We start from the raw sequence: 24320 nt of genomic DNA, 5'->3' as shown, positions 1-24320 counted from the left end.
ATTTTTCTTCCGTTTAAAAAACGGAAAGGATGCAAAATCGGATGTCAGCGGTGTCATCCGCTGACATCCGCAATGCCCATAGACATACATTATGCCCGTATATCATCCGCAAATGGATGGGATGATATGCGGACATAACGGAGCGGATGACACAAGTGTCGTCCGTGTCCGTGGAAAAAAAAAAGTGCCGCAGCGGAATAAAAAATCGGAGCGGCCGTGTGAAAGAGCCCTTAGTCCTGTTTGACTCCTGAGAACTGTGACGAGACCTCTGGCTACAATTGTTCATTTTGCTGATGATTACATGAATTCCTTATGACAGCATCCTGTGATTGGCACAGAATTGCAGTGCCAGCCACAGTTTTGCCAAAATCTAGGTTTGACCTAAACCATGTCGGATGACTGTTAAACTCCAGATAAACGGTCATGTGTTCTGGTTAATTAAATCTTATTTCTCTAGCGCTCATTGACAGACGTAGTCCTCGGTGATACACCACCTTCGGGTTATGTTGCCTCCACAGGAGCAGGACTAGACAGGAAATTAAAAAGCTCTGGCCACACCCTAGGGGCAGTCCCAGAGGGTATATCCTCTCTCTCTCTGCCTCAGCAAATCAGTTATTTTCTGTCTAGTTAGGAGTAAGGACCTAGATACCTTGCTGGGATCTTAGGTCCTGGCAAGATTTTTTTCTTAAAGGATTTTTTAGACCGCTTTTTTTCTCCAGTGTTCCTGTGAGATCTTCAAGCAAGAAAGCTGAACTGGGCGACGGGCTGGATGTTGAGATCCGGTGGTCACCCCAGTTCAGCCTACGAGAGCGTGCAGGCCATAGCTCCGCGCTGGGTCGGCCGCGAAAAAGTTCCATTAAAGGACTGACCCCGCGAGTTAAACGTCTCGCTGAAACGCCAAAGACCATGAGTCACGGCGTCCATATTGGTCGACAGCCCTCCCGCCCCGGTGGAGAGGGGTACTGTCAGGAGTTGGTGCCCGCCTGGTTCCGGTATGGTGAGTAGTATGTTCCCCCTTTTCCCCTGACGGGTCTTGTGGTGAACGCGGGCCCCTCTCTGTATGGTAAGATAGAGCCCTCTCTATCCTATAAATGACACAGATCCTCCTACTTTGAGTGTGATTTTATGTGCAAAAAGCCAGGAGGCTTGGTTTGGGAGCTAACAATCTAATTGTATACATGTTAAAAAGATTATAATCTGTGGCATTCTGGGAATCTTACGGTGATAAGAATAAGCTACCTACCAGTCAGAAGCCACGGACATGTAGACTGCCTTCCTAATCAGATCTCCAACTATTAGCAGGCCTCCCGAATGGCCATGCGGTCCGCCAAGGCCGGTACCGCCAACCACGCCAAATCCCCATGCAGAGCAGCACACCGCTATTCAGTACAGGCCGCCGCCATTTTTTTTGCTGGATCGCACGAGCCGCCATTTTGGCGTAGCCTCGTGTCTCCAGCATGGGGGCGGCCATGTTTGAGGTGATCCAAACACCTCGTGGAGCTAGGGGAGGCGCCGGAAGGCGTGCAGAGGGGCGGAGCCGCCTCCTTTCTTCCTGGGCAGCCAGCCAAAAGACTTCCTGTTTGTCAAGACAGCGCTGTAACCTGTTGCAGTTAAACTCTGAGCATCAAGTGGTGAGCCTGGGGGTCTATCTCTCTCTCTCTCTCTCGATCGATAGGGATCCCTAGCAGGTAACACTAAGGGGCTTTTTGTGGCGCTGGGGGTCTGGAAAAAAAAAAAAAAAAAAAGTTTTTTATTTTTGAATTATATTATCCAGGAAGTGACTGGAATTATCATGGACCCTGCCACACATATTCCCCCACCTGTTTCCCTCGAGGGGGCCACGGGACCCGCCGGTGCACAGAGTGTAGAGTCATTTACAGCAATTTTGGAGTCTATGGTGGCTCGGGTGGAGGCGGCCTGTCAGGGACGGGGGTCAAGGAAGCGACCCCCGCCTACCCCTATACTATCTGACACATCTGACTCTGATTCAGAGATGGTCACTGCAGTTGCAGGTTCCTCTGCAAAGGCTGTTATCCCAGGTAAAGCCCCCTCAGACAGTGAGGAGGACGCTTCTTCTCCTGCTATAATTCAGGAAGAAGCATTGGTGGACGCACTAGTTGTGGCAGTGCAGGAAACCTTAAAACTTGAGGCTTTACCGGCAGAGGCAACTGAAACAGAGATTCCTTTTGGTACTAATAAGCCCATCAAAACGGTGAAGGTTTTTCCTGTACCCAAATGTTTCGGTAATCAGATTAAAGGAGAATGGGAGCATTCTAAACGTACCTTTACTATTTCCAAGCGTATTGCTAGACGCTATCCGTTTGAGGAATCCATCATTAAGAAATGGACGGTACCACCAGTGGTGGATCCACCTATTTCCAGGCTGAATAAAGCCACGGTTATCCCAGTGGAGGACACTTCGTCCTTTAAGGATCCGGTGGATCGAAAGATGGAAGCAGAGTCCCGCACCATCTTCTCTCTGATAGGGTCAGCATTTAGACCAGTAATTGTTATTGGTCTAGTTTCCCAGACACTTACGGAATGGGCGAAAATGGTACGCCAAGACCTTAGGGGAAAAGATATTCCCCAGGAGACATCTGATTTGATGGAACAGATTATACAAGGGCTACAGTTTATCTGTGACGCAGCCTTGGACACTACTCCCTTATTAGGGCATGCATCTATGTCAGCGGTGATCCTCAGACGTGTGCTGTGGTTAAAATGCTGGTCAGCTGACCTAGGTTCCAAAAAGACCTTGACAAATCTCCCTTTTCAGGGGAATCGTCTATTTGGGGCCAACCTAGATGAAATCATCAAGGATGCCACTGGGGGCAAGAGCACTTTTTTGCCACAGGCTGCTAAAGCTAAGGGACCTCGCAACAAGCGAGGACCTTTCTTTACCGCCCATAAAGGGCGCCCGGCTGGTACTAGCGGGAAAGGCAAGACTCCTCCAGGAGGGTTCAAGAAGGGCTGGTCGGACAAGCAGAGGACCAACCCAGCCAAACCCGAAGCAAAGGAGTACACAGCCTGAAGGTGCGCCCCCACCCGGTTTCAGGGTGGGGGGACGTTTTCACCGGTATTCAGGACATTAGATCGAGCTTCAACCACTACTACCGGTGCGATTCTTCCCTTCCAACATTTAAGTACTACAGGAAGCGGTAGTTACCGTTCCCTGAATAGATCTTTTCCTTTACCTTTTCCTAAGATTAGTCCCTATACCTCACAGGAATCGGATCTGGTTGACCAGATAGGCCAAGTAGCCTCTAGTCGGGTGACTTCGGTCCCTGAGGTTCAACCAGAAAAGATCACCCTTCCTGATAACAATCGGGTATCTGATAAATGTGTGGGAACAGAAAACGACCAGACTTTCTCGGATGGTCGGGGCCAGATACCTCTAGGGACGCCTGGTTCAGATTCTATCAGCGCCAGTGGTCCTAGAAATTCTAGGCTGGCCTCCTCAAGCCGGCCTGGCTGACTTGGACATGCTAGTCGCAGACGTTCCGTGGGAACTTCGTCTCAGGGAGTGTCTGTGGTCTCAAGGACCAATTTACCATCATGCTTTACAGTCGCTGGGTTTAATGGCCTGGCCATTGAGACCCAAGTACTGAAGGACAGAGGTTTGTCTACTTCAGTCATTCCTACCCTTATTAAAGCAAGGAAAGCGACTTCCAGCAAGGTCTATTATCACACATGGAAGACTTATATTGCGTGGTGCGAATCTTTAGGATTTCCTCCACGTACCTATTCGGTGACTCGAATATTGGCCTTTTTGCAACAAGGGGTTGAGCAGAAGCTAGCCTTGAGCACCATCAAGGGTCAAGTTTCAGCATTAGCAATCTTCTTTCAGAAACCTTTAGCTACCAAGTCCTTGGTGCGGAATTTCATCCAGGGGGTGCGGCACCTGGCTCCTCCAGTCCGCGCGCCCTTACCGCCCTGGGATCTTAATTTGGTTTTGTCGGTTCTACAGAAACCTCCCTTTGAAAACATCAGGGAGATTCCCTTGCTTACTTTATCCCAGAAGGTGGCCTTCTTGGTGGCTATTACTTCTGCTCGCAGGGTGTCAGAACTGGCTGCATTATCATGCCAGTCCCCATACCTAGTGATTCATAGGGATAAGGTAGTACTTCATCCTAAGCCATCTTTTCTTCCTAAGGTGGTTTCAGATTTTCATCTGAATGAAGATATTGTACTACCTTCCTTGTGTCCTCAGCCCAAGCATCATCGGGAACATGCGTTGCATTCCTTAGATGTGGTTCGGGCAATCAGGGTATACCTGAAAGCTACGGAATCATTCCGTAAGACGGATTCACTTTTTGTGATCACGGATGGCCCCAGAAAGGGTTTGCCTGCATCTGCCGCGACCATTGCCAAATGGATTAGACAAACGGTGGTACAGGCTTATTCTATTAAGGGTCAGAGTCCTCCGTTCCCTGTTAGGGCGCACTCCACTCGAGCGCTCAGTACTTCCTGGGCCTTTCGCCATCAGGCGTCAGTGGTCCAGGTATGTAAGGCGGCCACCTGGTCGTCGGTACATACCTTTACAAAATTCTATAAAATTGATGTGACTGCATCGGCGGATGCCTCATTTGGCCGCAAGGTTTTGCAGGCCGCAATTTGAGGAGACCGGTGGTCTACCTCGAGGGTTTTTTCTGTTTGAAAAAAAAAAAAAATTTTTTCTCTTTTTTGTTGAGTCTCATCATTAAGGATGAGCATTGTAAACTTCTAGTTGGCACCGGTTGGGCCTTCTAGATTGGGATTTGATTTCCATTTTCCCACCCTTCATTTGTGATACTGCTCTGGGACGTCCCGAAGGTGGTGTATCACCGAGGACTACGTCTGTCAATGAGCGCTAGAGAAAAATGGATTTTTGTAAAATCTTACCGTAAAATCCTTTTCTCTTAGCTCATTGACAGACGTAGTCCCCGCCCCTCTGTTTTTGAGTTGGGTTGGGTTAAAATCTCTAAAGACTGCTTTTTCACATAACTGATTTGCTGAGGCAGAGAGAGAGAGGATATACCCTCTGGGACTGCCCCTAGGGTGTGGCCAGAGCTTTTTAATTTCCTGTCTAGTCCTGCTCCTGTGGAGGCAACATAACCCGAAGGTGGTGTATCACCGAGGACTACGTCTGTCAATGAGCTAAGAGAAAAGGATTTTACGGTAAGATTTTACAAAAATCCATTTTTGCTTGCAGATTATAAACGAATGGCACTCCAGTATTGGCTTTGCAGGAAATGCCATTAGCTGTTTTTTGATTATAAGATTTGTTTTTCGTATTTTGCTCAGTATGAAGGCAGATCTTTCTGAACCTAGCTGGAGAATCCTCCAATGTGTTCACAGGATAATTGGGGAATCATGGCGCCTAGAGGTGATGTTTTACGTAGTGGGTTTGTATCTGTCACCTGGAAGCATTTCCTCAGTCATACGGCTATAGGTGGTACTTTGGTTTACACATTATAATTGCTCTTTATATTGTCCTATGTCCTACTGAGGGTTTTGTTATGTTCCTGCTCCATGCTTTGCTCTAGTTGGAATCAGGACTAGTAGTCCTAAGAGGGGCACTTTCCATGGCCAGACACACATGAACTATTGCGTTGTTGGGAGGATGACAGAGCATGAGGTCAGACTTTTACTAAATTCCTCTAGAATGAGCTGAAAGGCTTTTTTTAGTCATCTGTAGAGAAAATGAATTCCATGTGACTGTCGGGCAATGTGTAACCTTTGTACACACTAACCTCTGTACAAATGGTATGATCAGTACACAGCCTTGTACGGGGCCGGAAGCCTGAACTTCTACCGAGTTTTTTGTATTCTGGGTATTGACATCGCAGCTGGCTGTGTCCCAGGACTTCGAACTCTGGCTGATGTTTAAATATAGATAATTATACTGTACATAACACCACAAGCCCAACACTTTGGTATTTATAAGGCAAGGCCTTCCCGATTACCGATAATGTAAAATGCTTTCAGTGTTGGGGTCCAGGGTTCAGTAAACGAGGTCTCTGCCAGAGAACTGCAGCTTATCTTACAAGTTTTTGTTTTTTTTTTTTTTGTAGCTTTTTTCTCGGGTGGGGGGGGGGCTCAAGTTTGCTTCCAGAATCCAAAACCATACTGGATGATGATTGGCTCCCTTCTTTTTTCCTGGAGCATGTGTAGTATTTGACTGTGGCAGGGGACTTGGATGTAGAGTCCTCTGGGCTCGAGATGGCTGTGAATCTGAACCAAAAGCTGACCCACCTGAATTAAGATGTGGTTATTGTCGAAGTTAAAGCATTGAAGTAGTTTGAGATCTATACTTCAATACAAGGATTTGTGTTGCTCACATGTACCAATAACAAATACTGCAGGGCAAAGCAATGGGTTCACTGTCTCTGCCCCCAGGATTCTTACCTGTCCATGCTCCCCACCACTTTGTTTAGCTACTAGGGGAGAAGAAAATACCCAGATAATGACCGGATTACCGGGTTTAAATAAAAGACAGTGTAAAAAAAAATGTACACAGCTTGCAGTATCTGCATTAATTTTCTTTAGGGCTCTTTTACACTGTCAGCAGATCTGCCTGCTCAGCGGGGGATCTCTCCACTGATCACTGCTGAGCAGGTAGATGACCGATTCGGACACAGGCCGCTTTTCTCTGAGCGGTCAGATGTAAACAGACTGCCTGACTGTCATCTGTTTGTTATCGGAACGGATGTCACCTGCTGTAAACGGACACATGTCTGTTTACATTCGCCGCTCCATAGAGGGCAATGGATGGTCTGATTGGGTTCATAATAAAAAAAACTGTTCAGTCCTGAGTCCTGCTGTCAATACAAAGACACAACATGAGACCTCTCTGCATCAACATCGCATGTGTTGATGTGGGAATCTGTCAGGTTTTTTTTTTTTTTTTGTTCGTTCAACCTGCTGGTTGAGTGAAAGTGTGTGTGTGTGTGTGTGTGTGTGTGTGTGTATATACCCTGCTTTACACTTGCGGTCCACATACTGTAATCTTACAGAACGACAGACAAAGCACAGCCTAGGATGCTAATCCCCTATCATTGTCTTTGTGTACTGCTTCATTTATTCTAGAAACGATCTCCCTAGCCTGCAGTGTATTTGGTTTCACGGCAGCTGTTTAACAGTTTGCTAGAAACCATTAAAAGGATGCAACCAAAACATGCTTTATCTGTGTATTTCAATCGGGAATAATTTAGATTTTGGAGTGTTTCAGGTCCATGTTGGAGAACATTTTCTTGCTCCATTTGCAGTGTGTTCCATGATGCTCCATGGCCTAACCGGAGGAAAAAATGGAAACACCAGGATGTATTTTCCTGCCTCATTATTTTTCCTTCAGACTACCTGGGGCCTGCTACGCTCCCCCCCCCCCCTCCCAATCCATAGACAAACATGCAAAGTTGCACAATACAATACTTTGCATACCTTAAGCCAGCCATAGATGATACAATTTTCCTTCATGCAACCTGTGTCCTCCCAGCGGGGAAGTTGTCCCTGCGGGGAGAACACAGTGATTATTGCTAGTGGCTTTAGCCACTGGCAATAATCGCATGCAAAAGATCCAACATGCTAGTTGTACCTAAGTCGATCGATGAATTGACTTGGGTATAATCAGCCTGGCCATACATGGTTCTCATCTTGGCCAGTTCCTGCTGAACCGGCTGAGATTCAAACCATTCATGGTTGATTTTGGTCCTTTTTTTTTTTCGTTTAAGGCCCCGTTCACACAGGGGCGATCCGACTTCGGGGGGCGACCTCTGAGGTCGCGGTGCGAGCAGCGCGCCGCGACCTCGGAGCGGCCGCCACGGACTTCATAACATTGAAGTCTATGGCGGTCGCCCCAAAGAAGCTCCGGACCCTTTTTCTAAGTCGGAGCGACTTGTGTCGCTCCTATTAGAACGGGTCCGCAGCTTCCCTATGGAAGGCGACCTGTGAGGCGACCAGGTCGCCTTAGTGTGAACGGGGACTTACAAGTGGGTTGAAAAAAAACAAAACAAAACGAAATTCCCCCGTCCACATGTATAAACAAAATTTGGCTGGTCCCTGCTGAAATAGCCAAATTTCGATCCACGTATGGCTGTCTTAAGATCATTCAGCAGCCAGTGTAAGCTATTGTCCATTGTCTGGAGATGCCTGAAGAGGCCCTAGGAATGTTTTGGCAGTAGAAAACACTCTGTATCCGTATGTGTGTTATTTTACAGTCTCACCCTTATACAGGGAGGTGGTGCCGCCTTTCCTGTTTTTATTATTTTGTTTTGGACGAGTGACGACTTGCTCTGAAAATCTGGGCGTCCCGTGATTGTCGGTGATACATGTTGTTAACAAGCCTTTAGTACAGTATGTCTTTCAGTTAACCTTCAATTGGTGACAGATTGAAAAGGCTAAGGTGGTTTTCACCATGTTGCTGACAAAGAGGACCTGCAGGGACTGACGCACTATTGTAGAATATGAGGTAAATGTCCAAACCGGCTCACCCTCCATATGCTCTCATTGGACATCAATATAGTGCATGGCCTGTGGTTGTTAAGCTTGAAACTACAGGTTGATCATAGCCAGAGATTGTAAACCAGTCTAAAACGCCTTCTGGATGATGCATTTCAACACTTATGATTCATTGTGCTTTTGTGTGTGTGTGTGTGTATATGTATATATGTGTGTGTGTATATGTATATATGTGTGTGTGTATATATATATATATATATATATATATATATATATAATATATATTTTTTTTTTTTCATAGTCCACCCCACACTCTTCCTGCATTGTTGCTTAGGGGAGAATGATGTGAACTCTACTCATGCAGCCCTTTAGGATAGTCCCTTAATATCCCAGTAGGCAACAGGTTCCACACAGCGCAGGTGCCACATGTTCCGGCTGCAAGAACCAAGAGATGACTAAGCAAGATGGCATGGGAGCAGGTGTGTAGCAGATCATAACATTTTGCTAGGGGTGAGTATATTTATTTAGAAAAGCCCAAGGAAAAATGTAAGGGCAGATTAAAAAAAATAAATGCAGCTCTTTTTTAAAGTGGAAATTTACTGTAGCTGGGCACCACAAACTGAAAACTTGCTTTTAATTAATCTGAAATATTCAAAACAAACTCACTTATCTATCCATCTATCGTGCTTTTTGTTGAGAAGTCGCTATCAAAAACGCCCCCCCCCTAGCATTTCTAGCCGTGGCCATCTTGAGTAAGGGCAGATTATACCTGTGGCATTTACTTCCTGGAATCAAGCAACCATCCAAGCAGGTAGGAGGATGTTCATATTGGAAAAAGACCCTCCTCCCCTCTTCCACCCCATGAAGACTCCTGGTATATTTTATTTATTTATATGACATAATTTTGACCTAGGCCAGAAACCAGAAAGCAAATGAAGAAATGTGTTAAAAAAACAAAACCTTAAATATATATTTTTTCAATTTTCTAATGTTATCAGCATTAGGTATAAGTGACGGTTCACACTTATGCGATGCGGGAAGGCTGCGAATTTGCAGCCTGTTCCCGCATCGCAAACGCACCCTTGGCAGTTCACACTGCCATATGCGATACGCTGGGGGTGTCAATGAAATGTTAACGACACCCCCAGTTTGATCGCATCTCGCAGTGCGATCTTACAGTTCGCACAGGATCGGATCGCACAAGTGTGAACCGCTGTGCGATCCCATCCTGATGCGGCTGCAAAAAAGGGTCCTGTGCATCTTTGGTGCGGTGCGAATTTAGCCATACAAAGTGGCTAAACTCGCACCGCACAGCCGATCGCATGTAATGAAGGAGCAGTGCGCTCCGATATTATATGCGATCGCCGCAGCCGCACTAGTGTGAACCGGCGCTAAAAATGGTTACTGTTGATATGAGAGAGTTTAGTTCTGCTTTAAATCACGCATTTGGTACCACCTCTTGTCCTTTGAACCAACTGGTTAAACATACTAAACATAGAATTTAATGTTCAGACAGCCACAAGGGGGAACCAATGTACTCCTAATTAACCCTTTCTAAATGCTACAAAATCTGCTTGTTAAAACACGTGAAGAGTATAAGCAGAATGCGATACTGTGAGGCCATGCTAGTATTTGATAAGACCAGGAAGCCGCAGTCTACTAGGTGCGTTTAGGAATCCTCCCAAAAGTAACGCAGACAATTGTGCAGCGCTCGTCAGCAGTATAATGTGTAAACGTGGCTGGTGTTCTTCTCTTGTTTCAAGATATTACTCATTAGAAGACAGAAGTGCTGAAGGCTGCAAGCCATTTAATAAGACTGATATTGCTAACTTATTGCAAAAGGGGATCTCTGGAGTAAAGTTAGAGGTGGGGAAAATGGGAATGAATAACAAGAGGAGCAACTGCTTCCTTAATGCTATGTCAGTAGCCGATTCCTTGTCCGTCTGTTTTTTGGATGTACTTGTTTGGCCAAAGGCAGCTACATTTCTGGGTCAGTAAGAATTACTTTAAAAAAAAAAAATTCCATGGCAAAATTGACTGAGACATAAGATAAGCAATCGCACATTTACACGCTGTCCATTATTCATTGGCATAGACCTTGTCAAACTGGATAGAAACTCTTAGGCGATTCTGCAACGTATGTGTATGTATGTATGTATGTATGTATGTATGTGTATATATACATATATATATATATATATATATATATATATGTGTGTGTGTGTGTGTGTGTGTGTGTGTGTGTGTGTATATGTGTATGTATATATATATATATGTATGTGTGTGTGTGTGTGTGTGTGTGTGTGTATATATGTATGTATGTGTGTATATATATATTATATGAATGTATAGCCCAACTCTGGGACATACAAAAATCTACTCTTGAAATGGTACCACCTGAAACACTTTGCTCTGGCAGGCTCCTTATGTCTGTGCCAATCTGCCTCTTTCATAAGTCGCTGCAGGCTGCTGTCGTACCGTGTCATCAAGTACAATGCAGACCTATTGGCACTAGTGGCCTTATGTTGTACAGCGTGGGACTACTCACAAACTGGAGCATCGCAGAATGTCGGACTGAGGAGTAAAGTTGTATCTTTATCTCATTGTTTCCACCCCCCCCCCCCCCCCCCACACAAGGGTCGTTTTTTTTTTTGTATTTCTCTTACGTCCTCCCGACAGTCGCCGCCTCCTCTAAGTCATCGCTATTGGGTATTGACTTCCGCTCTGCAGGAGTAGCTAATAGTGATGACTTAGAGGAGGCGGCGACTGTCGGAGGACTCAGAGAAAGGAATCTTACAGGTAAGATTTTACAAAAATTCAGTTTTTCTCTACAGTAGTTGGGCTTCAAGCTAGTTTATAGACAAAAACTTTGATTTTAAGTATTTCTTCAATAGCCAAAGAGGACATATGTTTTTTATGAGCACCAAATGCCTTTGCAAACCCAGTCATTACCTTTTTAAAAATGGCAACATCATACCTGTGCTGTACATAGTGTTTTTAGAGAGCAGAGCTGTGGAAGGGGCCCAGCAAGCCCCACCCATTTAAGGCTGCCTGCAGAAAGCTACAGGAGGGGGCGGAGACGAGACCAGTCACTCTGCACAAGGAGAGAGCAACAGTGACCGGTCTTTATTACAGGACGCTCCTACAGAGGTAAAGATTCACACTGGATTAATGTAGAGATCTAGAAGAAATACACAAGGGACACCTAGATTCAAGTAAGAATATGCATACTAATATTTGCTTATCCTGGAGCTCACATTGAGGAAGGTACACGATTATCTGTAATTTGTTGTATTGACAGACCGCAGCTTCTGCTGCGCCTCCTCCGAACAATAACTGAACCCTTTAGCTGAAAACATTGCGATTTTATTACAGTGTTATTGTGTTGTCTAATGTTTCCCATTTAAATATTAGGAGGAAAAGCAATGAATGTAATTGCAGCAGCATTTAATGGTCCCAGATTGTTTTCCCAGTTACATTTAGTTTTGGTGGTAAATTACGGTAATGTACAGCTCGGAGGCTCAGTGTGACTTGATATGTGGCGGTGCGGCTATGGTTTCCCTCCTTCTGAGGTTCCTGTGGAGGGGGGGGCAGCGCACCTAACACCATCCTGAAACATTTAGAACTTTGCTGATTGTGTTAGTCATAGTGCCTGTCACCTGTCACCTTTCAGTAGAGAGCTGGGATTATGCCAGTGATATGTGATCTGCTATCTGATACCCACAAATCTGTCACATGGCCAAGGCGGCGCCTTGTAACCGATACAAGCTCAAGTGCTGCAAACCACACGCTCAGTGTCTCTGGCTGTCCTCTAATTATTTACCTGCAAAGTAACACAGCTGTGGTCCCTTACTGTATGACCTGATCACATAACATAAGTTCATTATCATTTTAGAACTCCAGCCTTCTATAGTGTCCCCCTTGCTTGGAGTTTTTACATATGGGCTGCATTCTGCCTGGTCTTCCAACACTTGCCCACAAGGGGGAGCGTGTTAGTAAATGGCCTCACATAATAAGACCCCATTCACACTTGCGAATGGGGCCTTTTGCGATTGGCTGCTGGAGACCCAGCGGGTCTGCGTATGATCTGCCATGGGCTGATCATCTGCAAGTAATCGCTACATGAGCAAATACATGTAATGGCTGCGGGAGATGTCAGCTTCCCATTGCTTTCAGTGGGGCTTTCCGCCCGCAGCTAATTGCAGGAACCCCTTGCTGGATATCCCACAATTAACCCCGCAAATGGCCTTATTCACAAGTAGTTCCCCCTGCTGGATATCCCACAATTAACCCCGCAAATGGCCTTATTCACAAGTAGTTGGGAAGAGGTCAGTGGTTTGGACAAAAGCAAGAGGAAGGCTTGGAAAGGTGCGGGAGATGATGTAGGATCCTATCAGGGAGGGAGGAGGGGTAGGGGGACAAAACTGATTATTTACGTTTTTACCTATGAATGGTTAAAGAGGAAAAAAATGTGTGCGTAGATAGATAGTGGAGGGGTTATTAAATCCTAAATAATCAGCAGGACCTAGTTGTCACATTGACAACTCTACACTGCAGATTATGCTGGCAGATCGGCTATCTCCATGTAATCAGAGGGATACCGCTGTCCATAATTTCTATGGTGCCACCTTTTGATAAAGTGCAGGGACAATGAACATAGCTCTGCATTCATTTATTCATTATATCATTACATTTTTTTTTTTTAATAATTAAATACTGTCTGTGCAAGCCTTTAACAGAGTTCAGACTGGGGACAGGAGATACAGTATAGGGAGCCAGTCAAGTATGCTGTAGTGCTTGTGTGCTCACAATGAACATGCTGGTGAGAGGAGAAGACGGAGAAGAGCTCATCATTCTGCTGCTTCTCCTTTTACTGCTAAATCAGAGGAGAAAAAACTGGTCTCCTGCCCTGCCAGGCAGGGCTGTTCTGTGTGGCAAAGCTGGGTAAATCTCAGGACTTGCTGGACAGAAATACAAGTACTTTGGCAGATGAGAGCCCCCATATTTGTATTTGTTTAAGGCACTTTATATATGGCTGATACTTTTATGCAGAGCGTTGGATAGTGTACATACATTGCCTATCTCACATGCATACTAGGACCAATTTAGACAGGAGACCAATAATTTTGTCAAATGTGCACTTTCATTTCTCTGCTACAGTGCGGGCCGGCTGTGCAGAACCGTGTGTATGAATGTGTGTGTGATTTTTGCATTTCTGCGTAGGGGACGTGTGCCTCGTCCTGCTGTGCGGTCACATGTCAATCAGTGGTTCCCAGCCAATGATTTATGGCCAGGACCTGACGAGTGACGGAGCGATTTGTGTATGTAAACAATACAAATGCAAAGCAGGGAATAAAACGGTACATCCTTTAGTAAAAGCAACACACAGTAAACCAAGTTAGGTGCACATTTATCCCTTTAATTTGCCCCAGATGTTAACCCTTTCCCAGCAAGTGTCATTAGTACAGTGTCCATGTATATTAGCACTGATCTCTATAAAAGTGTCATTAGAGATGTTAGTGGCAATTTGACATTTTGTGTAAACTGGCTGTTAGTGTCAGATTGCCCACCATCCCGCTAGAATTGCTGATCACTGCCATTACTTTTATATATATATATATAAAAAAAAAACTGTCAGGTTTGTAGACGCCATAACTTTCATGCAAACCAATCAATATACACTTATTGGTATTTTTTCTTTATGCAGCAGAATACATTTTGGCCTAAATGTGTGACGAAATATATATATATATATATATATATATATTTGTTTATAGCGCAAAACACACGTGTGTGTGTATATAATATATATATAATATATACATTGTATATTTACATTATTTTTTTTTTTTTTTTATTTGTTTATAGCGCAAAAAAAAACAAAAAAAAACTGTGGTGATCAAATAACCACCAAAAGAAAGCTCTACTTGTGGGAGCAAAATGATCTACATTTTGTTTGTTTGCGTACAGCATTGCATAGCTGAGCATTTGCCAGTTAAAGTAGTGCAGTGCAGAATATAAAAAAATGGCATGGTCATGAAGGGGGTAAAATCTTCTGAAGCTGAGGTGGATAACCTACCAGCATGTCTTTGGAGTGTGGGAGGAAACCAGTGCAAAAGTAGGAAGAACATGCAAACTCCATGCAGGTAGCATCCTAGTTGGGATTTGAACTGAACTCCAGTGCTGCAAATCAGTTGTGCTATTAAGTCACCAGTGCTGTATTTCATCTATGTATTTAGCTGACTCTCTGTAGGTAAGCTATAAATTATATGGCATTAATAACCCTTTTAAATACACTGCTATAAAAACTGTAAAGGTGATTTCATTTTCACAAGAATGTTTTAAAGCCGACATTTAACGCCTTTGGAATTCAGATGCATTGAGTGTGCCGGTTTCATGGACTGCTAATATCTAACATTTAGAAATCCAACAGTTGATAGCCGTCCTGTGGGAATTCTAGGATCCTTCAGATAATAGACTGCATAGTTGTATGACATTAAGAGATGGCTTGTGTTCTGTGTTAAAGGATGACTACTAGCAGGAGATCTGGTGGACAGGTATTCACATCTATTTATAAAGGAGCATTTTTGCACACCCCAATGTCTAAGGCAGCCCCCACCATCCCTGTTGTGTGTTTATTGACCCGCTTGATGGTGTTTTCTGCAAAGACATCCAGCCAGGGCCAAATAGAGCTTCCCATCACATTAAGTTCCACTTATAGGGACTCTCGTCCTGATATAGAGCACTTTATTTCTTGTGATCAATCAATATGGATGTCTTGTGGCTTATAGAGGTTTTATAGATCTGAGCTCTTTGGTTATACATGGAGATTGCATTCAGTACACCTCAAATAGAGGGATGCTTTCTGAGCACATACAACCTACCACCTTCTACATTTGTGGAGGTTATGTAAATAGTGGTGTATCTTCCAAAGCTTTCTTTTCACTGCTTAGGAGTTTGCAAGCTACAACTCTAGTGTGTTCTCTGCGTGCATGTGTGTTGCATTTGTACTGTTCACATGATATTTTAATTTTGCATTTTCATGAGCTTGCTGTGCTTACTTTTAAATCTTTATCTCAAATATCTTCGAATTCCCATAATATGTAGAAGTTTTTTTTTCATAGCCGTAGCCCAGAAAGGGCCAATTCACTGTATGGCACCCTGGCACACCTTGCTGACAGAAGTGCTTTTCAGTGTGTAAAGGGTCCAAAAATAGTGTATGCACATCAGTGTGTTGCCACATGCAATGCTGTAACGAACGCCCATTGGCAAGGTGCAGTGGGGTGCCATTCATAACAAATTACAGTAAACCCCCCTCCATTGCGGGGGTTACGTTCCGGACCCAGCCGCGAAAGTGAAAATCGGCGAAATAGAAAAACCCTATTAAAATGCATTGTAGGCATATTTTTTTTACTGTCACTGTAAGTGTAAAAGCATTTTAAGGTCTTTAAACACTTTTAAAACAATAGAAACTCATTTAAACACATAAAAGATACTAAGAGACATAGCAAGAGCTATGGAAAACACAAAAATATTTAATTCTTAATGATTTATATAGTAAAATAACATTACAAAAAAAACGCAATATACCGGGACCGCAAAAACTGAACCGCGATGGAGCGGGGGTTACCATTGCGTGAACACTGTTGCCAGGTGTTGGGTGGGTCTAAACAGGGTTTCTTAACCAGGGTTCTGTGGAACCCTAGGGTTTCTCCTGAGGTTGCTAGGGGTTCCTTGTGCAATGGGCAATTTCTTCCTCTCCGGAAGGGTTCCAAATGACACCATTGTTCCTTTTTAGCGTTCTGTAAGGGGGGTAATTCTTCCCAATGATAATAAGAGTAAGGAGCATTCTTCCCACTGTCTGTCACATGAATGTGTCGTGAGTTGTAGATTTTAAATTTTTAGCAGGGGTTCCCCCGAGACCAGAAATTTATTTCAAGGGTTCCTCTGTGTTGAAAAGGTTGAGAAAGGCTGTTATTAAGGGTCCCCTGTAAAGCAAAGTCGCTGTACTGTACTACTAAGCAGGACGCAGTATGTACTGTGCACATATCACTACAAGCTATGCATTTAAAGCAGATTTAAACATGAAATGATATTTAGATTGCTCTGTGAACTGTGTATCGTACACAATTGCAGTGCCATGTTTTCCACGGTTGTTCATCCTTGAATCTCAGTGCTGTTGATATCCCTGCAACTTCTTTTAGCCACTTCCCATCTACAAGCAGTCCAGTGATGGTTGCATGATGTTTCTCAATGTGGGTTTCCTGATGATGAAAACTGTGCACTGTTCCTGTGTACATGGGAACGTGTTTATAAGGGATCTTTGTAGTCTATTGGAGGCCTTTGTGACAAGATGACAACATAGGACGGGAACAGAGCATTGCCTGCCTATAACGGGAAGTGCTGAATAAAGGGCGCTCATGGCAGGATCACCAGAAACTGTTAATCTATTTTTGAAATATTAGCACAGGGCTTGACAAATCCCAGGTTGCCATGGCGACTAGAAATTGCATCCTGACTCCTTGGCTTTTTTTCTGTCCATTCACTGTTGCAGGGATGCACCATTTGTATCTCCAGACACATGGGACATGCAGCAAGGCTCACTTGTCAGGTGGAAACATTCAGGTAGCTCTGCTGCCACCCAATTGCTTCCATACATGTGGGTAAAGTGATCTGCACTGCATTGTAAAGATCTCGTTACACCTAAGCACATCAAATCCCCCTGCCCAGAAAAAATAGTTTGAGGCCCCCCACATATACACCTGCCAAACCTAAACGCATGCGCTGAGGTGCCTAAACCACCTGAAAACATTGATTGCAATACACATGTTCCATATCGCCACACAAGCCGGAATGAAAGCAATAATTCTAGCACCAGACCTCCTCTGTAATGCCTATTAGGGGGCTTTTAATGCATCGCCTATAGAAAATATAGGGTACTGAAGTTTGGCTCCTAGAGTCAAAGCTAATTTGTCAAGCCCTGCACTAGCATTCTGAGATTTGGAGGCGTATGCAGTCAGGGATATATAAACCATTCAATAACCCTGACTGTCCTTTTGGCTTTCTCCATTGAGTGGATTCTTTGAGGTTCCTCTGTAGTGCCATCTCTTACTCTGGAGTGACTTTGCTCCTTTTAGAGTTCAGCCTGATCTGTACATATCTGGCATTTCTGAAGTGATTCCTGGAAATGTAGAGACACTTTCTACAGATCAGGGCTGATTGAGATGGCAGATGTGAGCCAGTGTGAACTCCGTAGCCTTGAATGTCATCCGATAACAAATAGCCGCCACTTTGCAGCCTGCACCCTAGAAGACCGAGGCATCTGAACTGGGTTGTAGAGGGCACTCTCTCTCTACAACATAGTACAGTAGTGTGAATTAAGGATTTGCCAAGCTGACATTACATTCTGATTAGGTTGGCTTCTACAAAAATCACTGTGTGGGTCACTTGAGATCCTAAAAGCTTGAATGAGTCTGTAAAGGCAGCATTTGAATGAATTGGAGGATATTTTGTTGGAGCAGATTCCAGCAAGGCTGGTAGGACTATTCAGTTTTGATATTTGGATTGTTATCCATATAACCAACACGGTTTCCTCTTTTGTATGCAAAGCTTTATTGCATTAATTAACACTCCATCCTTGTACAAACTGAACTAAAAACAACCTTCTCCTCAACAGAGTCCCCACAAATGTAAATCAAGTATCATTCAATAAAAAACACCACATTTAAATGGTACTATAGGGGGAATCGTCAGTACTGTACGAAAATTAAACAATCAAAGCGGGTGAGACCTGTATGACCAGATGTGTCCCCGATCATTCATTAAGCCAGTTGGGGGGGGGGGGGGGGCCAGGAAAACAAGTTAGTAGAAGGGGGGGGGGGGCAGTACAAGGATGGGGTTAAACTCTATACAAAAGTAAAACCACCAGACTTTGACTACTACCCCTAACTTCAACAAATGATATATACGACATGTCAAAGGTAACCTAAAATCTCAAATATACTAGTAAACCTTAAAATTGAAGCATAGAAAATAAATCCTTGGCCAAGGTGTAATTGCAAAAAGCTCTGACCACAATGCCTCATAAGTAATATAGGTAATATGATATTGTAGGCTAAATAGGCAGTCCTTATCGATAATTTAAAAGCACATATATAAACTGCAAAAGCTTATAGATGGTGAGATCTTCAAGCAGGTTGAAAGCATAAAATGATCCTGTTGTAATGCACTTGATTCCAAACTAGTGCTGAGCAGGGGCTAAATGCAAGTATTGTAATGTGCCAAACTGGGCTACAGTATGTAGCAATATATTCCGAGGAGGCTCATGCAAAAAAATCCATCAGAAGCAGATGTAGTATTCCATATGCATATTCTCTGTATAGAACTGTGGAGTGCAATTCCATGTTACTAGAGTGGCAACTCCACTTCTAATAATGCATACAAGTAGTCCATTCACCATTACAGATGAAAATATGATTGCTCCACCTGGATTAGCTCAATAATATGTAGCCTAGTTAACGAAAAGCAGCCCTCAACAAAGTAGAAGTCCCAGTATATCAACAGAAGTATATCCACAAGGCTAATGTTGAAGAAGAATTAAAGCGGCTTGACCAGTTGCACGGGCGCCCACATCAGAGGCTGATTGGGATATAGTATATAGCATTTGTTGAAGTTTAGGGGTAGTAGTCAGTCTGGTGGTTTTACTTTTCTATAGAGTTGTACTGTCCTCCCTTCTACCTTGTTTTCCTGCCCCCCCACACTGGCTTAACAAATGATTGGGGACACATCTGGTCATACAGGTCTCACCCGCCTTGATTGTTCTCCTAGATGCTGCCAACATAGATGTACTGCGCACATGGTGTTTGGGAATTGTTGGTTTTCATTGCACCCAAATTCCTGGTGTGTGTTTGTGTTTTTTTTTTTTTTTTTTTTTATTACATGTGAAATGTAAAATGTATATAAATAATTTGGAATGTTTGTGGGATTTAACTGTGTTTTTTTGTTTTCTTGTGTTGCAGAACCCGGAGGAATGTGACAGCATAGAGGAACCGGTGCAGGAGGATGAAGGCTTTATGGGAATGGCGCCTCTCCTGCAGGCTCATCATGCCATGGAACGGGTGGAGGAATTTGTTTGTAAGGTATGCAGGCAGATCTTGATAGCCCAATTCTAATCTTGGGTGTCTGACCAGCCAATCTCCATCTATATCAGCACTGTCTTCTGGTAGAGGGAGAGGAGAAAGTCGCACTCTTCCACATCAAAAGTATGGGATATTTTCTTCACCTCTTTTTCAGATGATGACAAAAAAAAGAGCAAACCATGTGGCGAAAACAAAAATATTGGGGTGCAAGGAAGGAGGTGCTAATTCACCAAATATAGATCTTTAGTTATCACTAGAGGGATCTTCAGCACAAAGAAAGGAGGCCGTCACCAGGACGGAATATAAGGGGTGAAATGGGCAGCGGTGAAAACCTGAGTGGATTTATCCCGTCTATACTTAATGCTGAAGTTTGGAATTTAGTCTTTTATAGGAATCTTCCTGCAACAAAGGAAGATGCCTTTGTTCTGTGCTGGGGATTTGTCAGAGATTAATCTCAGTGCAAGGAGGCAACAGGCCACTCATTGGATCTTACACGGTCTGCTGGGACATCAGCAGCAGGTAACATGTAAACATTGCTCCTCGCTTTCCTTGGAGCCTCAGAGCCTTGTATCTTCAGTGACGTCCGATTCTATTTCAGCACAATGTCGCTGGTGATTACAGGCTAGAATTCACATTTCCTGTAATCGGGATGAGAGTTTATTGTGGTGGGGGAAGAAAGATTTTCATGGTGAGGTATCCTAAGGACATACTTCATGAAGTCATAGGAGATGTTCATTGTGATCTCATCAAGAGTTACTTGGAGCTTCCGGGTTATCCTTGGTGAGACATGCAGACTACTTGTTCAGATATGGGTTTTTTTTTTTAAGCGTGTTTGTGCATTTTTAAAGATGTACCCGTGAGTTGGGACCTTTCTTAGGGAACACCTCATGTAAGCTGAAAATTACTAAGCCGCGAGCAAAAACGCTTTTTCTCTTACGTCCTCCGACAGTCGCCGCCTCTTCATATTCGTCACATATGGGGTATTAGACTTTGCTCCGAAGGAGTAGCTAGGCAACAGAATATGTTAACAATAAAGCTTTAACATATCCCACCCTCAAGGGGTGGTCCCCTCAGTCAATACCCTCCTACTTCCTGCAACCATATCTCAGTTTTAATGTCTAGCTTGTCAGGAGTGGCTGGCTCTCTCTGTGCTGGGACTTTCTGTCCCAGACTCTTTCTTCTTTTTAATATTTTGTTTGAGTTTTTCTCTCTACCTTTAATTAGCTGTTATTTTGTCAGCGTTAGTTAGTTCTTCGGACGAAGAGGATCATGCGGACTGGGTCTCGGGCTGATCCCCCTGGTCGCAGGTCGTGGGTCAGTGGCTTCCCAGTCTGCCATCGAGCGTTCAGCCAGGTAACGCTCCTGGCATAGTGAACGACCCATCCCTGTTCGGTGCAGGGATGATTGGTGAGGTGGCTACCTCACTGGACGCTGTGCGGTTTCTTAACCCCCATTTTGTGCGTCTTGAATTGCGACTCTCCCTGCCTCATGTGCAGCGGCTTGTTCGCCTGTGCGGGTCCCCCACGCCATGTGAGGTAAGTGTATTTATGTGGGGACCTGTCTGTCTGGGGGGGTGTCAGTCTGGGACTGTGTAACCTGCCTCTATTCACACTGCTTGTCTCCCTATCTCTCGGCTGCATGCTGTGGGCTGCAAGGGGGGGGGGGGGGAGCTGTATGACACTGTGTGTGTCAGACTGGGCAGTGTGAGAAGCTGTGTGCTGTGGGGCATGTTTTTTTTGGCATGTTTGGGCATATACAGCGATCGCTGCGGCGATCTGACATGTATTCTTATATTGGAATGTAATGTGTGTTTTAATGCACTGTGGAGCGGCGGTTTCGGCGCCAAACGACGCCATTTTGCCTACACCCGCTCCGGCCGCATGGTTTACATGCATGGCGGCCATTTTCTTGTAGCCTCCATAGGCTTACATAGAGCGCCCTGGCAGCATCACTTCCTCTTTCCAGGAACACCGATCGAGGCAGCAGCAGCGGCGAGGGTCTCCTCAGGTTTTATCCTTCTGTTCTTGCTATCCATTGCCTGTGTTCAGTTTGCATATTCCCTGTGGGGGTCTCATTGTGCTCGAGTGTGGTGCGGTGGGCTGCGCTTGCCGCGCTTGCTTAAAAGGGGCAGTTAACCCTTGGTTGTCTGGCATTACAGGGGCAATGGATTCTCAGGAGGGCAAATTTCCTACAGTATTGGTGGAAAGCCAGGGGACCGCTGTTTCCCCCCCAGGGGGGGATTTAGCCACTATTGTGGCTGGCCTTGCTGCTCAGGTGCAAATGCTGGTGGCTGCTCAATCTACTAAAAGGCCCAGAGTTGCTCTTTCCTCTGATTCTGAGGGTGAAGGTGATGGGGCTGTTCTGGCAGGGGCCTCCTTATCGGGGTCCCGCTCCTCTCTTGATCTAGTGGGGTCTGAGGTGGAGGCTGAAGTTGAGGGGGTCGATAATTCTCCCCCTGGCTCGCCTGAAGAGCTTGCAATCATGGATGAGTTGATTGCTTCCATTAAGCAAACGCTGCGTTTGCAGGACGAAGTGTGTCCCCCCGCTGCCTTGGCGGCTTATGGGACGCAGAGAAAACGCAGGACGCCGCAGGTTTTTCCCTGCAATGCTGATTTTCAGCGCGCTGTTAAGGATCAATGGCGCGATCTGCGCAAACCTTTTGCGGTACCAAGTAAATTCAAGCTGCGTTATCCTTTTTCGCCTGCCACTGATGAAAGGTGGTGTGTGCCTCCACCAGTGGATCATGCAATTGCGGTTTTGAACAAAGCCACTGCGATTCCTGCAGAGGGTTCCCCTGTTTTCCGTGATGCCACGGATAGGAGACTGGAGTCTCTTGCCCGTCATACTTATTCTGTTACGGGTTCTATGCTTAAGGCTCTGTTTGCTTCTCTCATGGCGGCCCAGGCGATCGCAAGTTGGACGCAGATGCTTAGGCGCGTCCTAGTGGCCGACTCGGCCTCGCCGGCGACCCTGGATATGGTGGATCAGATCCACCAGGGTGTCATGTATCTGTGTGATGCGGACCTGGACCTGATTCCGTTGGCTGCACGTGTGCACAGCGTGGCGGTGTTGTCTCGCCGCCTGGTTTGGTTAAAATGTTGGTCGGTGGACCAATCTTCACGTAAGACCTTAGCCAATCTGCCTTATGATGGGTCTCGCCTTTTTGGGGAGTCCCTGGATGTGTTGATTAAGGGGATCACCGGGGGTAAGAGCACTCTCTTGCCCCATTTCCCCAAGGCTAAGGGGGCTTCTGGGAAGAAGCATGCAAATTTTCGGCCCCCTCAGGGGTCCTTTCGTGCCTTTCGGCCGCACTACAAGGGCAAACCGTTCAAGGGTCAAGGCTCTCAGAAGAAGCCCTGGTCTGGGAAACAGAAGTCCGGCCAATCCGGACCTGCAGCCCATAACAGTTCGGCCTGAAGGGGCGCCCTCACCCAGTTTTGGGGTGGGGGGACGCTTGCTCGGTTTTCTTCAGCCCTGGTTGGCCCGTGTGCGGGACAGATGAGTTCTGGAAATCGTTCGATCTGGTTACAAGATCGAGTTTCTCTCTCGGCCGGAGAGCAGATTTTTTCCCTCAAATCTTCAACTGTCTCCAGAGCGCTTGCGGGACCTGCGCCTGGCGGTGCGGGACCTGAGGGCTCAGGGAGTGGTGGTTCCGGTGCCTCATCGGGACAGGTTTCGGGGGTTTTATTCCAATCTGTTCACCGTGCCCAGAAAGGAGGGCAAGGTTCGTCCGATTCTGGACTTGAAGGCTTTGAACCGCTCTGTGCGGGTTCGCAAGTTCCGCATGGAATCCCTGCGGTCGGTGGTGGCTGCCCTGGTTCCGGGGGAATTCATGGCCTCCATCGATTTGAAGGATGCGTACCTTCACATCCCCATATTCGAGGGTCATCAGAGGTACCTTCGATTTGCCATTGCGGAGGATCACTACCAGTTCGTGGCGTTGCCCTTTGGTCTCGCCTCGGCTCCGCGGGTCTTCACCAAGGTGCTTGCACCGGTTCTGGCATTATTGAGGGCCCAGGGCGTTTCTGTCCTGGGGTATCTGGACGACATTCTGGTCCGGTCTGCGACCAGACAGGGTCTGGAGGAGGACCTGTCTGTCACAATGCAAACTCTGCAGGAGTTTGGTTGGACGATAAATTTTCCAAAGTCGACACTGAGTCCGTCGGTTCGTCTCCCCTATCTGGGAATGATACTGGACTCGGTGCAGGCGAAGGTCTTCCTGCCGGAAGACAAACTCAGGACTCTCCGGGAGGAAGTCAGGTCCCTCAGGGACGTTCCGAACTCGTCTCTGCGGACGTGTATGAGATGTCTGGGATTGATGGTCTCGGCCTTCGAGGCGATTCCTTTCGCACAGTTTCACATGCGGGGTCTCCAAGCGGAGATCCTTTCCAGGTGGGACGGGCGACCTCAATCTCTGGATCTTCAAATCTCGTTGAGTCTTCGCACCAGGGAAAACCTTCTGTGGTGGCTCCAGTCCCCGTTGGTGTCCGGGGGCAAGTCGTTTCGTCCGATCTCGTGGACGGTAATCACCACGGATGCCAGCCTGTCGGGCTGGGGTGGAGTTCTGGGCGTTCTGTCCGCTCAGGGGACTTGGTCGGAGGGGGAGTCTTCCCTTCCGATCAACATTCTGGAATTGCGTGCGATAAGGCTCTGTCTTCATCGCTGGACGGACCGGTTGCAGGGTTGCCCGGTTCGGGTGCAGACGGACAATGCCACGGCGGTGGCCTACATCAACCACCAAGGGGG

At 45.7% G+C, this 24320-nt stretch overlaps 1 protein-coding gene across 2 annotated transcripts in view; it reads left to right on the top strand.

Annotated features, from left to right (window-relative positions):
- The window catches only part of ADIPOR2 (adiponectin receptor 2), a 123476-nt gene that overhangs the window by 79500 nt on the left and 19656 nt on the right, over nt 1-24320 (top strand). For both annotated transcript variants that reach the window (XM_082255452.1, XM_082255453.1), the window contains exon 3: nt 19455-19574. In XM_082255452.1, the coding sequence (XP_082111578.1) occupies nt 19455-19574 (120 nt within the window). The remainder of the gene's footprint in view (nt 1-19454; nt 19575-24320) is intronic.

This window comes from Pelophylax lessonae, assembly GCF_965119305.1.
Source record: "Pelophylax lessonae genome assembly, chromosome: 4".
Classification (NCBI taxonomy): domain Eukaryota; kingdom Metazoa; phylum Chordata; class Amphibia; order Anura; family Ranidae; genus Pelophylax; species Pelophylax lessonae.
Note: the sequence above shows the minus strand (reverse complement) of the source record. Positions and strands in the feature narration are given on the sequence as shown.